The sequence below is a fragment of the Micromys minutus genome, assembly GCF_963924665.1.
Source record: "Micromys minutus genome assembly, chromosome: 4".
NCBI classification, from domain to species: domain Eukaryota; kingdom Metazoa; phylum Chordata; class Mammalia; order Rodentia; family Muridae; genus Micromys; species Micromys minutus.
The window spans coordinates 29,940,150-29,956,361 of NC_137973.1; the positions used below are offsets into that span (position 1 = coordinate 29,940,150).

Here is a 16,212-nt window from a genome sequence, read left to right on the forward strand (position 1 = left end):
TGTGTGTGTGTGTGTGTGTATGTGTGTGTAGATAGGGTGGGGTACGAATGCAGGTGTCTGTGGAGATTGCTTTGGAGTTGAAGTTTAAGTTGTAAACTTCCTGATTGGGGATAGGGAGGCTGGAAACTGGACTCGGGTCTTCCACAAGACTTGTGTTTGCTCTTAATGCTGAACTCTCTCTCTAGCTGTTTTTGTTATGAATAGTTTTAAAACCTTTTATTACATTTTCTTTTGTGTGTGCAGTATATGTGGAGGTGAGGACAACTTGAAGTCAGTCCTTATCTTCCACCATGTGGGTCCTGTAGAGTTGGTGGCAGACATCTTTACTGGCTCAGTGTTTTATTTGATATCTTTGTGGTGATCTGTCAATCTCCTGATGGTTAAAAAAAGCTGTTCTCTAACTTCAGCATGTACACCACATGCTTCCAAGTGCTCACACATAAGTAAAGGTTAAAAAAGGAAAAAGAAAACAAACCTGGGCTGGAGATGACTTAGCAGTTTAGAGCACTGTCTGCTCTTCCCAAGGATCAGTTTGGTTTTTAGCACCCTTATTATGGCTCCCAGCCATCTGGAATTCTTGTTCCAGATCTGACGCCCTCTACTGGCCTCCATGGGTAACTAGGCAAAACACTCATACACATACAATTTAAAAAGAAAATTTTATTTGTTATTTATTGATTTATTTAGTGTGTGTGTACACTTGTGTCACAGTGCACATGTGATACCTTTGAGGACTTTTGGTGGTGCCTCTCTACCACGTAAATCCTGGGGATCAGTCAGCATTGGCAGGTTTGGTGGCAAATGTCTTTGCCTACTGATCCATCTCACTTACCTAAGTTTTAAAAAATTTTATTTATTTTTTTAAGAATTTATTTTATGTATATGAAAACACTATTGCTGCCTTCAGAACAAACCAGAAGAAGGCACCAGATCCCATTACAGGTGGTTGTGAGCCACCATGTGGTTGCTGGGAATTGAACTCAGGACCTCTGGAAGAGCAGTTAGTGCTCTTAACCACTGAGCTATCTTTTCAGCCCGATTTTTAAAAAAGATTTATTTATTTATTTATTTATTTATTTATTTATTTATTTAATGTGAGTACACTATAGCTGTTTTCAGACAGATCAGGAGGTATCTGATTCCATTACAGATGTTTGTGAGCCACTATGTGCTTGGAATTGAACTCAGAATCTTTGAGATTAAGAGCAGTCAGTGTTCTTTAACTGCTGAGCCATCTCTAACCCTAAAAAGATTTTTTTAAAAGAAAAAAAATGAACAAAAAGCAAAATATTTTCAAAATAATTACTTTTAATGGCCTTAAAATTACTTGTATTAAGAGGGAATATATGTGGGGTAGCGTTGGTCTCATTATATTGTCCTTAAAATTTCCTGAGTATGTATAAATTATACCAGTAGGGAAAATGGCTTAGGTAGCTTATTGAGGAAGAAAAGGGAATACATACACGGTGGTGCTATAGGAATGAAAGGAAGGTGGGGAAGTAGATCCCCAGAAGCTTCGGGGGAGGGAGGCAGCTGCTAGAGAGAGAGAGAGAGAGAGAGAGAGAGAGAGAGAGAGAGAGAGAGAGAGATCATGTGATCAGGTCAGAAGGCACACATGCTCTGAACTACAGTATGATCTAGCTATAATAGAAACATAGAAACACACCCTTAGTACACACCTAAATCTCTTAACAGTGAAGGTAAGGTTAGTTTGTAGAAGGAAGCAGTCATGATTGAAAGTGACTTGGAATTGAGGGGCAAAGTGACCTGTCAGAGAAAGATATGACAGACTGAGTTAGAGATGAAATATATCCAACTCACAAGAACAGCACAGGAGAGGGGTGTGTGTGTGTGGCAGTTTTATTGGGACAGTTTTACAAAGACAGGTTACATAAAAAACAAGCTAGACACAGGTGAAGACATAACGAACCAGAGAATGAGAAAGCCAGTAAATTAGAACATACTGCCAAAGTTAGTGAGACCAGGCAGAACAATTTAGTCAGAAGCCAAGAGAAGCAGGATTGAGTCAGTCATCCAGGAAGATTAGATTGTATAGAAGAAGCTAGACGTTTCCGGGTCCAGGCCTAGGGAAAGGTAGAACAGAGAAGACGCTCTGGGCTCAGCCTAAACCATGTATTCACGTAGTCTGGGTACACCTTTCATCTCATCCCTTCATCTGAAGAACTAAAAGTGACATTTACACCTGAGGCCCACAGCCAGCCAATGTAGCCTCTTTGTTATCTGCAGGCCAATGAGAAACCTTGTCTGGAAGGAGGTAGATGACACTCCTAAGGATGATACCAGAAATAGAAACACAGATACATGTATACATAACATACACATTAAACAAAGCATGAGAACAGTAATTACTGACATGTAGTTACTCATCAGAAGGGGGCATTTCAAATAAGATTCTTCAGGAGATTAAGATTTTAGAGTACATATTGTGGACATAAAATTTTTCTTTGTAATGACAGCAAAATTGAGGATAGCTAACTAATAGTAGTAGGGTAGTATTTTCAGAATGGCAGAGAGGCTGCTAGCGTCTAGGTTATGGTCTTGAATTTTGTCCCTCGCCAATTGTGTTCCTTGGAGAAATGGCTGGTTATATGAGATGAGCCTAGAATACCTTGTCAGACAGCAAGGTTTTGTATAATACATGGCTGTGTTCTCTCTGAAGGACGTGGTAGTCAACGGCAGACATTCTCATTGACCAAAATAAGACATTGCATATTGTAGGAAGAGCTGCATAGGTCAGAACATTGAATGTCTGATTTGTGGTGTCATGATAGCTTACTGAGCAATAACAAGCTTACAGCTGACTTAGAGAAAGCTAATAAAACAATCCATTTTAAAAGGAAAAAAAAAAAAGCTGTTCCTCATGGCCCAAACTGTCCCTTTCACTTACTAAGGCTGATGCAGGAGGATCACATGTTCAAGGACTCCATGAGTAACAGATTGGCTACAGGGCAGCCTGACCAACTGAGACCCTGTTGTAATCATGATGTTCCCCTACCCACAAAAGGTTGGTGTAGAAAGGTTTTAAATGTCAGTGGAATGATAGACGATTTTGTTTGTTTGTTTTGAAGTAGGGTGTCTGTGTAGCTCAGGCTGTCCTGGAACTTGATCTGTCTGCCTGACTGCTGACTCTGCTTCCCAAGTGCTTCGATTAAAAGTGTGTGCCATTACTGCCTGGTAATATTTGTACATTTTCAATGCTGCACATTTGATAACACTTTCTTTTTAAATAAACAATATGCCTTGTATAGTGGTACACAACTTTAATCCCAGCACTCCTGGTGTATAGTCAGGTGGAGCTCTGAGAGTTCAAGGCGAGCATGGTTGGTCTAATACAGTGAGTTCTAGAATATCAGCCAGGACTGCATAATGAGGCCCTGTCTGAAAAAACAAAAAGCCCCCCCAAACAGAGAAGTATAACATGGATTATTGAAAGGAATGCTTATTTTTTGTGTGTGTGTATCTTTATTAAAGATAGCATTTTATCATATTGCTGAAGCTTTTTTTGATGTGGTTATATGTCTTGTTTGCATATGTGCATGCATGTGTGTGAAGCACAACTTTAACTGTCTTTCTGGAGTTGCTACCCCTTTGCCTTTAAAGAAAAGAAGGATTTAACGGTTTATAAGTATGTGCACGTGAGCACAGGTGCCCACAGAAGTCAGAGGCACTGGATCTCTTGGAGTTACAGTTAGTTATGAGCCACCTGACATGGGTCCTGAAAACTGAATTTGAGTGCTCTGTGAGAGCATTCTGCACTCCCAAACACTGACCATCTTACCAGCCCAATTCACCTTGGGTTTTTTTTTTTTTTGTTTGTTTTTGGTTTTTTTTGGGGGGGGGGATAGGGGCAATGAGGCTCCTCACCTGAGAAGGTAGGCTTACTTACTTGCCCCAGGGGCCCAAGGGATTCTGTTTTCTTCTCCAAATGCTGACTCTAACCTAGTTAGTTCTCACCCCAGCCCTGAAGATAAACTGGAGTGCTGTAAGAAGGCTGTTAGGCCTCAACAGGAATGTTGTTTATGTTGATACCTTCCATAGCCTCTCTTTATCCTAAGATTTGCATGCTAAGTGAAAGGAATTGGTCACATTCTGAGATACCAGTTTAGGTCAGAATCAAGTACTGATTTGAAAATCTTGGCTTCACTGTCTCTCAGATATATTTTGGGATAAATATAAAATATGCTCTCAGTCAGCAATTACTGGGTTGAACAGCCTTACTGATCAGTTTCGTATTTCTTCTACATTAAAAAAAGAAACTTTCCTGATAACTTGAATTTTCTTTACATTTTGAATAAGTGAGGGGGAAAGTTGCTTTTAAACATTTTTCATTCCAATTTTTCAGTTTTTGAGTAAGCCTTTTTCCTGAGAGAAACAATTTAATCAGCTGGAAAAATCATGTTGCAGGATATTTGATCACACTGTAAATCCCAAGATTGTGTTATTTACAGAAAACACCTATTTCTAAGTTGTGGCTCAGCCCTAGCAAAATCTTTAATGCCTCTGGCTGAAATATAGTCAGACCCTTTAATCACAGACATGAAGGTAAAGTTGGTTTGTAGAAGGAAGCAAGCACCATGTTTGATGTCTAATTATTGAGTAGCAGACAAAGTGATGTTTCAGGGAAAGATTTGACAGAATAGAATATGCCCAACTCTGATGAGAGAAGAGAGGAAAAGGAGGCTGAAGATATGATTCAACAGTTAAAAGAGAGGAAAAGGAAGAGACTTGAGGGGCAGAGGAGAAAGGGAGAGAGGTAGTTTTATTATCAGGACAGTTATAGAGAGATGAGATGCAGAGAGAACAAGCTAGACAGAGAATGAGAAGGAGCCAGAAGATTAGAGCATACTGCCAGTTAGTATGAGGCCAAGTAGGACAATTCAGTCAAGAGGCCAAAACAGAAAGAAGCCAGATTAGGTCAACTTGGAAAGGAGTTTAAACCAAAACAGCTTTGAGCTAGCCAGCTAGAGTTCAGAAAGAACAAGAAAGGGTGAGCTTATTCAGCAGTAAGTCTCAGGGTCTGAAAACATTCTAGGCCTAGATAAGATTGTATGCAGGCTAGAAGCTTCCAGGACTAGGCCTAAATTAGCAGGCTGAGGCAGTGAGCCTTGGAATGACAGTTTATAGAATAAAAGTTACATTTGCATTATGTCATTTAAATTTATTATTTCACAAAACCAAAACTCATTGATTTTGGTTATTTACAATGTCTTAAGAAGAGGGAATTCTAGCTTGGTCTAGTGGTACAGCCTGTAATCCTAGGGTTTGGAGGTTGAGGCAGGAGTACTGAAAATTTGAGGTCAGTCATGAGCAACAAGCAAGATCTTATCTTACTAGAGGAAGGGATGGGGAAGGGAAGGAAGATTATTAAGTACTTGATGTAAAAGATCAGCCTTTTGGGATATACTGGTCAAGTATTCACAGACATAGTATGAAGATCACAATTTGTTTTGAGATAGGTCTGCTTACTCAAAAGAAAGCCATGTCTTGTTTGGTCTGTGTTTGGAGAGGCAGTTTTTAGTTAGTTGCTACTGAAATGGTGTTCTTTAAACATCTGCAGAGGCATCTACCCAGGTTGTACTTGTCATTTTTCTGTGTTCTTGACTGGAAGAAGGTTGTATAGTGTAAAGTTACATAGCACAGAACACGGCATAATGTTTATTTGAATCCCTTCCTCCCTTTAAATTGGATCCATGTCAGAGCATGCCTGTGGAAGTCAGAGGACAACCTGTGGGAGTTTGTTCTCTTCTTCCACCACATGAATGCTGAAGATGGAAGATAGGTTTTCAGGCTTGATTCAAGGTGTCTTCACTCATTGAGTGATCTTGCAACCCTGTAGTTTTTCAATTTCTGGAATTCAGTTTCTGGATACATTGTCTAATATCTATATATGTTAAGCAGAATGAGAGAATTTAAGTAATACTTTAGGTATTTTGCTCTTTGCTTTGCCTTTGCGGTTTTGGTTTGAAAAGACATGCACACTTAAAATGGATGATTAGAGGCCCCTGAAAGTCAAGTTAAGTGCTTTAACAGTTAAAACAGGTTTCCAAACTGGCTCCTGGTTGTCCCTGACTCATTGAGATTTTGTGAGATGTTTTACATTTTCAAAGGAGACAGTGCCATCTATTGGGCATTGCCCAAAGTCCACCTGTCAACTTTATTTGTTGATATATACATAATAGTTTGGTTAGCTGTTCTGTTTTTTTTTTTTGCTGTTCCAAGACTAAGACTCTGAGGACACCTATAACCTTTGCAATGAAGGCTTTGTGTGAGCACTGAAGATAATGGTATCGGATGCTTGGATACTTTATTGGGCTCTTTTTTACCACCCTTTTCCACCCCAATCCCCTCCAACTCCCCAACACTAGGTAGTTGAGAAAGCAGGTTAGAGGGAAGCAGGGGTGTGGGGGGTATTGAGTTTCTTGGGGGCAAGTCCAGTCTTCACCGGCAGACTATCCAGTTTCTTCTTCCCACCTCTTTGCTCATGACCACTTGACAACTACAGCAGCCTCTCTGGGTTCTGGCATTTTATACCCTCTCAAAAGTCCCCAGAATTTCAAATATGAACTATCTTCAGTTGGCAGAATTGCTCCACTGCCAGAGCACGAGACAAAATCATAGTGAGCTGCTGTGGAGTCTGAAGCAGCCCCATATCCCACACCTGGGAGTAAAGCAAGACATAGTCACATATCATTACTGGGTTTTCAAAGAAATCAGAATTCTCAATTATAGTTAACAGTTCCATCTCAAGACAAAAAAACTGATCCCCTCTCAGCTCATATTGGAGGGCACAACAGCAGCTGCACATGGTAGTTCAGAGCTTAAAGCTTTGTTTCTGAAAGAGGTGGTTAACGTAGGCAGTGTTTCAAATTTAAAAGTAGACTCCAAGGTCCTGGGAACAGTTTGCAGAATTCCTAGACAGGAAATACTAAAGTATGACAAATGGGGTTCTTACCTTACTTATATGCAAAGTTTAAAGAAAAATCAGAAATCATAGCAAGCTTCCTTTCTGCTATTGTGATAAAAATATTTGGACATAAAGCACTTTCCATAGGGGCTGGAGAGTGGCTCAGTTGTTAGATCACTTGCTGCTCTTGGAGCGGACTTGAATTTATTTGGTTCCCAGCACTCAGGTTCACTCATCCATAACGCCAGTTCCAGGGAACCTGAGTTTCTTCTGACCTCTTTGGGCACCAAACACACATGGTGCTGATGCAAGCAAGAAGTAAATCTTAAAAATATATTTAGGTGAAAAGAGTTTATTTCAGCCTATACAATTCCAGGTTATAGGGTATCATTGCAGAGAGGTCAGTCAGGAACTTAAAACAGATCATTTCCATAGTCAAGAACAGAAAATAGATACATACATGCTAACCTTCTTGCTTGTGCTCAGATCAGTTTTCTTCTTCTTTTTTTAACATATATTTATTTTTATGTGCATTGATTGTCTTAGTTAGGGTTTTACTGCTGTGAACCCTATGACACCATGACCAAGGCAAGTCTTATAAAAGACAACATTTAATTGGGGCTGGCTTACAGGTTCAGAGTTTCAGTCTGTTATCATCAAGGCAAGAGCATAGCAGCATCCAGGCAGGAGTAGCTGAGAGTTTTACATCTTCATTTGAAGGCTGCTAGTGGAAGACTGAGTGCCAGGCAGCTAGGGTGAGGGTCTTAAGCCCACACCCACAGTGACACACCTACTCCAACAAGGCCACACCTCTAAATAGTGTCACTCCCTTGGCCAAGCATAGTCAAACTGTGACATTGATGTTTGCCTGCGTGTATGTCTATGCGAGGGTGCCAGACCCACTGGAACAGGAGTTACAGACAGCTGTAAGCTGCCATGTAGGTGCTGGGAATTGAACTGGTCCTGGAAGAACCCTAACTCTTAACTGCTGTCTGTCAGCTCAGGTTTTCTCAGTTTATACAGTTTAACACTCCTTGTTTCGGAAATGGTGACACCCATAGAGATCTGGGTCCTTCCATATCAGTTAATTTAATTAAGACAGTCCCAGGGGCTGGAGAGATGGCTCAGTGGTTAAAAAGATGGCTCACTGGCTGTTCTTCCAGAGGTCTGGGGTTCAATTTCCAGCACCCACATGGAAGCTCATAACAATCTATAACTCTAATGCTAGTGGCATCTGACACCTCCTTCTGGTCTCCAAGGGCTTAAGGCACACAGTGATACATAGACATACATGTAACCATTTAAGTTATCTAATATTTAAACCAGTAAAGAAACAGGAGGCATAAACTGAGTTTAAAACCTGCTAGTTCAGTGTGGTAACTTTTTGTTTTCTGAACTATATACAAAATATCTGTTTACTAGTCTGAATCCACAACTAAACTACTAGCTCTTTAGAAGTCTTTATCTATCTCATTGTACCTAACTAGTCTAATCTACCTTTCTCTTGAGCTCTTCAAACCCTAGAGGCTCCTTAGCTTTCTTTCCTAGAATACTGTTTTACCAGTGGCCTGAGGCTGCTTCTCTCAATTCCTGCAAGCCTAAAGAGGAAGTCCTTATCTCTTACCTTGGAGCTCTTTCCCTAAAGACTCTTCTAAGCCTAGAAAGGGGAGGGGGAGGATGGGGTGTAAAGAAGAAAGGGAGAAGGGAAGGAGGGTAGGCAAGAGAGCTCTATCAAAGGTCCAACTGATACTTCTTTTAAAAGAAGTATCTAGTTTCTCCCCTACTCCCTTGGCAGGCAGAACCGTGTCACCAGCAAGCCGTAGTAAGGGCCAAACCACTTCTTGTCTTGGTGGGGTAGCTCAAGGCCATGCAGCTGACTTTGCCTCAGATCACAGAGCAAAGACCACAAGATCTCTCCCAAGAAACCAGCCTTAAAATAGGCAGGGACTTTGCATTCTTCAGTGTTCTTATCTATGGAGGTTTTTTTAGAAATTGCATCACTATAGGATATGTGTAACTGCATCTGACAAACACAGTATCTATTGAAGTTTTTATATTTTGCTAACAATTAGGTTTTCTATGTACAATAATTAAATATCCTGTAGCAATACAGGCAGGTAAAAGCACTCTTATACATAAAAAGAAATAGAAAAATAAAGCTTCCCAGGACATATACATAGGCCAACCCAATATAGGCAGTCCCTCACTGAGACTCTTCTCATGATTGTACATTGTATTAACAATAAAGCTGTGACATCACAGTTTGGGAAAGGGGAGCGCCTTTATCCCCAGCAACCTAGGAGGCAGAAGCAGTAGACTCTTGAGTTCACAGGCAGGCTGGTTGTACATAGTGAGTTTTAGGACATCCAGGGCTACGTAGAGTGTGTCTCAGAAAAACCAGAACAAAGTAACAACCAAGTCAGACATGAACTTGGGAAGCAGAAATTGTTATATTTCTCTGAGTCCAAGGCCAGCATGGTCTACCAATCGGTTTCCAGAAGCTACGTAGTGAAACTCTTATCTCAAAAACAAAACAACACCAACAAAATACCCTAAACATCACATTCACTAAATAGTATCTTAACAGTTTTAATTTGTATGTATGCTGGAGACCATTGCACATGCTGGTTAGCACTGTACAGAATGCATTATTAGAGGTATTATAAAATTAGCTCTTGTAGTCTTAGGCTTCATTGTGGAATTTTCCAACAAAATGTGTGTAAATATGTGTGTGAGTGAGAATATGTGATGTATGAGTATGTATGTAAGATTGTGTGTATGTGTGAGAGAGATTGTATGTGTGGTTGTGTGTGTATGATTGTGTGTGAGACTATATGTGTGATTGTGTGTGTGAGATTGTATGTGTGGTTGTGTGAGATTGTATGTGTGATTGTGTGTGATCGTATGTGTGATTGTGTGTGAGATTGTATGTGTGTGTGATTGTGTGTGTGTGAGAATGTATGTGTGATTGTGTGTGAGATTGTATGTGTGATTGTGAGATTGTGTGTGTGTGTGTGTGTGTGTGTGTGTGATTGTGTATGTGGCCAGAAGTTGATGTTAGGGATTTCCCTTGTGGCTTTCCATAGACTTCACCCTGACCCTCTTAGTATTACACCTTCAACTTTTATAGCCCAATTATTCAAGTGTTTGCCATGGAAAGGATTAATTTTCAAGAATGATTGCAGCTGAATATAGTGGCTCATATGTCCCAGCAATTGGCAAGTTGGGGCAGAATGATTACCACGAGTTGGAAACCATAGTAAGTGCCAGGCCATTCTATTTTACAGAATGAGATCCCTTTTCAAACAAATATTTCATAATTTGTATAAAACTATTTCTCCAATTCTAGGTCACTGTCTTACTAACTTTATTTTTCTTGTAGTATGGCGGACACCGACCTGTTTATGGAATGTGAGGAGGAAGAATTGGAGCCATGGCAGAAAATCAGTGATGTCATTGAGGACTCTGTAGTTGAAGATTACAATTCAGTGGATAAAACTACTCCTGGTAACTAAAGCGCCTTTGTTCTTAGGTTGTTTACATTAATTTTATTGAATTATGAAGAATGTGTGTTACAAAGAATTTAAGAATACAGAGAGGGATTGGGGCGATGTTCAGTTATATAATGTTTGCCTAGGCTCTGTCTCCAGCACCACATAAGCTAGGGATGGAGGGACATACCTAGAATCTAAGCAGTGGAGGTGGAGGCAGGAAAGTCACAAACATAAGGTCATTTTCAGTTATACAACAGGGTTTGAAACTAGCCTGTGATACGTGAGACCTTGTCTCAAAAACAGAAACCAGAGAGCCATTGTGGCTCATATCTAATCATTCTAACTCTAAGGAGGCTAAAACAGAGTGCTGAGTTCTAGGCCAAATAGGGGCTATAGAGTGAGACCCTGAGCATGCTCGGGCCTCCCTCAATCTCCCCTCCTCTGTGTGTGTGTGTGGGGGTGAATATATAGGGCTGCCTTTTTATGGCGTTAGTATTACCCTCTTTTCCATGCTGTAGCATTTGCGTATCTGCTGCTTCGCAAAGTTTGTAAAATACTGTTTAATTCACTTAAACATTAAAAGATTGGATTAACTGATGCTAAGCAGTGTGTGTCAGAGCTGGTCTGTGTGCCTAGTCAGTGTACTTTTTGTTTTCCTTGAATTTGGCTTCCTTTATGAGCTAAGAGAAAATTGTTTTGTGTCTTAGTGGCCAGTTTGTAATTAAGATTTGTTACCTTTTATTTTATAATTCACAAAGTAAGAGTTTTCTCCTAAGTTATACCAGTTGCTGTTTTTTTTTTTTTTTTTTTTTTTTTTTTTTTTTTGTCTTTCTTTGAGACCTAAAGAAAGCTTTGATTTAGGTTGAGGAAGGACACAGTATAGATTTTACAGGTGGCTTATCATGAAGGACTATAAATTCTAGTAAATTTATTATGGTGATAGTAAATCTGGGAGTCCTAAAGATACACTAGTGCTGTAGAAAGCAAAACATTTGAGTCCTGCCTCAGAGGTTAGTGACCTGACTGTTGGCAAACAAACAGACAAACAGTCATGGCTGTTTTGCCTGCATGTATGTCTGCACCACATGCAACATGGTGTGCAGACGGTGGCCACAAGGTAGCACTGTGCCCCTGGAATGAAGTTACAGTCAGTTGTAGCTGTCATGTGTGTGCTGGGAATTGAACCTGGGTCCTCTGGAAGGCAGTACTCCCTATTGATCCATCAAAAAAGATGGAACCAACCATTAATCCATCTCTCAGCCCTTCAGTGACGTAATTAACCAGGAAATGTAAGACAGACTGCATGATGGTTAGTTTTACTTGTCACCAGAGGCTAGCTTAGATTGGCCTTGGACATGTCTGTGGATGATTATCTTAGTTATATTTCATTGATGTCAGAAGTCTTATCTATTGTGGACATCACCCTGCCCTAGGAAGGAGATTCTGAACTGTGTGGGGGTGGGGTAAGCTGAGCACTAGCATGCATGCATTCACTCATGTTATTTGTTCTTGATGTAGTGTCATGTAGTGAGCAGCTTCAAGCTCTTGTAGCCTTGAGATTGTCCCACAATGATGGACTGAAATCTGAAATTGTGACTCAAATAAGCCCATTCTCCTTTAAGTTGAATTTGTCAGGGTAGTAAGCAGAGCAACAGGAGAAGACACCAAGACCAAAGAGATTGTTTCTAAGTGGTAGTCATAGAGTCCATTAGGAGGAGAAGTCATATCAACAGTTGGAATTTTGAATGAAGTAAGAAATTTTCAGGGGGGGGGGCTGTCAACACAAAGGAATGAGTGGAAGCAGAATCCTTTAGTGTCACCTGTCCCTGTCTCCAAGTGACTATGCCTTCCCTTCCCCACAGTTTCTGTGAGCCAGCAGCCAGTCTCAGCTCCAGTGCCCATTGCTGCCCATGCTTCTGTTGCTGGGCACCTCTCTACATCCACTACTGTTAGTAACAGTGGGGCACAGAACAGCGACAGTACAAAGAAGACTCTTGTCACACTAATTGCCAACAACAATGGTAAGTGGGATTATTGGGAAAGCATTCTGGGATAGAGGCATGAGAGAAGAAAAATGACCTTGCAGCTAACCATCCCGGGAAGTCCCACAGCTGTGCTAGCTGAGGTGTCTTTAGGAACTGTTTTCTGTGAAAGGAGGAGCCCTGCAGGTGACACTGTTTCTCCAGTCAGTGCTAGATTGAGTAAGGTCAGCAGATTCTTGTTGCTCATAATTTCTGGAAGATGAACTCAACATTACTAACTGTTCTAGAGGGGGCTACATACACACACACACACACACACACACACACACACACACACACACACACACACACACACACTCCCCCCCCCCCTTAATTCAGAGGAGTGCTGTTCATTTGGTAAGGGTTTTCCAGACAGCTTTGTGTTGTTTATTTGCTGTGAGTGATTTATTGGTTGTTGGCACATTGGTATTAAAGAGAAAGTTGTTTCTGCTAAAATGAAATGGTGAAAGAATAGCATCTCAGGGCATTTTCTTGATCAGAGAAACTGTAGTTAGTTTGATGTTTTAAAACAGGGTCTCATATAGCCCAGGCTGGCCAGTTACTACTCCATCCTTCTTTTTTTTTTTTTTTTTTCTTTTTTAATATTATGTGTATAGGTGCTTTGCCTGCATATATGTCTTATGTGCCACTTACTTGTCTAATGCCTTCTGAGGACTGGAATTATAGATGGTTGTGAGCTGCCTGAGTTCTTTAAACTACTGAGCCATCTGTCTAGCCCTAGCCTTGAACTCTTGATCTCTACCTCTGCCACCAATTCTTAACTTCTATTCCATGATCAATAACTTTGCACACACTGAAGATGATTCCTGATGGTTTTCATTTTAGGATTCATAGCAGTAGATACTTTCATAGACTTATTGTATGTGTAAAGAACTTTATTTAATTGTTGCTTTTTTGAGATCAGGTCTTTCTATGTAGCTCTGCATGACCTGGAACTTGGTATATAGACCAGGCTGTTTTTAGAACTGCAGAGATCCACCTGCCTTTGCCTCCTGAATGTGAAAAAGGCATCTCCCACCATGTGCTTAGTGGTTTTTTTGTTTGGTTGGTTTTGGGGGGTAGATTTCTCTCTCCTCTCTCTCTCTCTCTCTCTCTCTCTCTCTCTCTCTCTCTCTCTCTCTCTGTTATTAGAAACTGAATGAACACCATTGTCTTTGTTATGCTGTGTATCATCCCCACCCCCTGCACGTACACACTGGGAACTGACTGTAAGGCCTCACTCATGCTGAGGTAAACGGACACTGAACTATGCTCTAATTTCCAGCCCCCTTTTAAGTGTTTGTTTTGAAGTAGAATCAAGCTAAACTGCCTAGGTTGATCCTAAACTTGGCTCTTTCTGCTTTGTCTGTCAAAAGGGGGGTTTTCTTTCCTTTAGAAATAAATTTAATTGTTTTAAGAATAATATGTGGGACTGGAATTGTAGTTCAGTTAGAATGTATGCATATAATGCACAAAGCCCTGGGTTAGGTCTCCACCACCACACGAACTGGTGTGTAGCACATCCATGTAGTTCTAGCACTCCACAAGTGGGCAGGAACATCAGAAGTTAAAGGGCATCCTTGGCTACATAGTGAATTTGAAACCAGCCTGAGCTTCATGGGACCCTGTTGTAGAAAAGAGCAGGGGCTAGAACAATGGCTTATTCATTAAAGTGCTTGCCACATAAGCACAAGGATTTAAGTTAGATTCCCAGGACCCATGTAAAGTCCTGGGTACCAAGGAGATGGAAAGAAGTGGATCTTTGGGGTTCACTGTCCAGCCTTCTCATCCAGCTCCAGACTAGTGAAAGACCTTGTCTAAAACCAAAGCCAGATGAGGCAGACAGCACCTGAGGCTAGTCACTGCCCCTACCAGCATGCAAATATACATTCACATGCATACACAAACTACAAATACATGCATTATAGAAAATGCTAGAAACAGGGTAAGGTGTGACAGTACATGCCTGTGATCATAGTACTCAGGGTTGTGAGTTCAAAGCCAGTCTGTAAGACCTGTCTTAAAGAACTTTAGAGTAGGAGAGAGGAAAAATAGAGAAAATCTAGGATTAACTGTCTTATCACGTGGAATGACTATTATTCTTCATTTATGCAAATAGTCTTTTCTGTACTTTTGTGTGGTGATGTCTTTGTACAAAAATAGAATCATACAGACCATATTTCCCCTACTTTTATTTATCTTGTAATATGTAGTGAATTTTTTATCACTTTAATAATTACTTATTACTTTGATTGTTTTATTGTTTGTTTTATATAGGGTCTTACCATGTAACTCTGCTTAAGAACTCACTCTGTAAACTAGAATGGTCTGGAACTCACTGAGATTTATCTGCCTCTGCCTTCCAGATACTGGGAATAAAAATGTGTGCTCCCATGCCTGGCTGTTTTGCTTTTTAATTTAATTAGTTTATTTTATGCATATTAGTATATTGCCTGAACATATATATGTCTGTACACTCTATTGTGCCTGGAGTCATTGTAAGTCAGAAGAGGGTAAACAGGAGTTACAGATGGTTGCAACAGGAATTGAACCCATATCTTCTACAAGAGCAACAAATGCTCCTAACTAACCTTAACCCTAACCCCAACTGTTGAGCCAACTCTCTTCTCTAGCCTTCTATGTTGTTTTATATAGCTCAGGTGAGCCTTGAACTTGCTATTTTGCTGAGGCTGGCCTTGGTTTTCTGATCTTAATGCCTCTATCTCTTAAGTGCTAGATTTATATGTGTATATACATGCACACATTTTTTTGTTTTGTTTTTGAGCCTTGGCCTGTTTTCAAAGTTGGCTTTAAACTTGCTATAGCAACAGGGATGGCCTTGAAATGCTTACCCTCCTGACTTCAGGATCACAGGCATGCACTATAAACCTGGCTTGTGCAATGCTGGGGTTTGAAACAAAGGTCTCATGTATGCTGCAAGCACTCTGCGACTGTGCTACATTTCCAGACTTTTGTAACACCTTTGATAACCATTATTAGGTTAACATGTTAACAATAGATTATAAAAAGATACATTGAGATTTCACTTCTACAGAGCTACAGTGAGCACTGGATATAAATGTGCATATACAACCTGTACTTAGGAAGGTGGGTTTAGTATTGGTTAGGTTTGGAGCCAGCCTGGGCTATAACAAGGCTGTCTCAGAAAACATCTCCTCCAACAAGGCCACACAGCCCATTCCTTCTCCAAGTGTTCCATTAACTGTGGCCCAAGCATTCAAACATAACAGCTTATAGGAGCCATTCTCACCCAAACCACCACAATTGGTAGTTTCTATAGAAGAATGTCTCCTGTTATTTTGGATCAAATGGAATGAGAACCTTTCTGAAACAACAACAAAGCAGTTTAGGGCCAGTGAGGTGGTTCCGTGAGTGAGTAAAAGGGCACCTACTCCTGAGCTTGAGAACCTGAGAGCTGCCTCGCACACTCACACATACACATTTATAAGTAAATGTAAATACAGAAAAGTTTAAAAGGGGATTAGCCAACAACAAATACCTTCTTACAAAAGGATTTTACTTAAAATATGGAAAGTCTTACCTTTTTGGCTCTGCTGATTGGGGAGAAGTGTGTGGTAACTGAACTCATTAGTGTGAAGACAGGAACTGGTGCCTCTCAACCTTAGGTAAGGCACGGGCGGGTTAGTGAACTGCCCTGACCCACTTGTGTTCTGTCAGGTGTAGAGTTGGGTGAAGCTTATGTTGTAGTGAGTGGTGACATTAAACCTGATGTGAGTAGTAGCAGTTAAAT

The 16,212-nt window shown here is 40.5% G+C and overlaps 1 protein-coding gene across 3 annotated transcripts in view; it reads left to right on the forward strand.

Annotated features, from left to right (window-relative positions):
* POGZ (pogo transposable element derived with ZNF domain) overlaps positions 1-16,212 on the forward strand; it is a 41,828-nt gene that overhangs the window by 5,000 nt on the left and 20,616 nt on the right. For 2 of the 3 annotated variants that reach the window (XR_013975023.1, XM_080916188.1), the window contains exons 2-3: positions 10,308-10,432; positions 12,282-12,440. Coding sequence is in view for 2 of the 3 variants with exons in the window: in XM_080916188.1 (XP_080772314.1) it covers positions 10,309-10,432; positions 12,282-12,440 (283 nt within the window). In the remaining variant the exon portion in view is untranslated. The remainder of the gene's footprint in view (positions 1-10,307; positions 10,433-12,281; positions 12,441-16,212) is intronic. The other variant, XM_080916189.1, reaches the window with a different exon arrangement.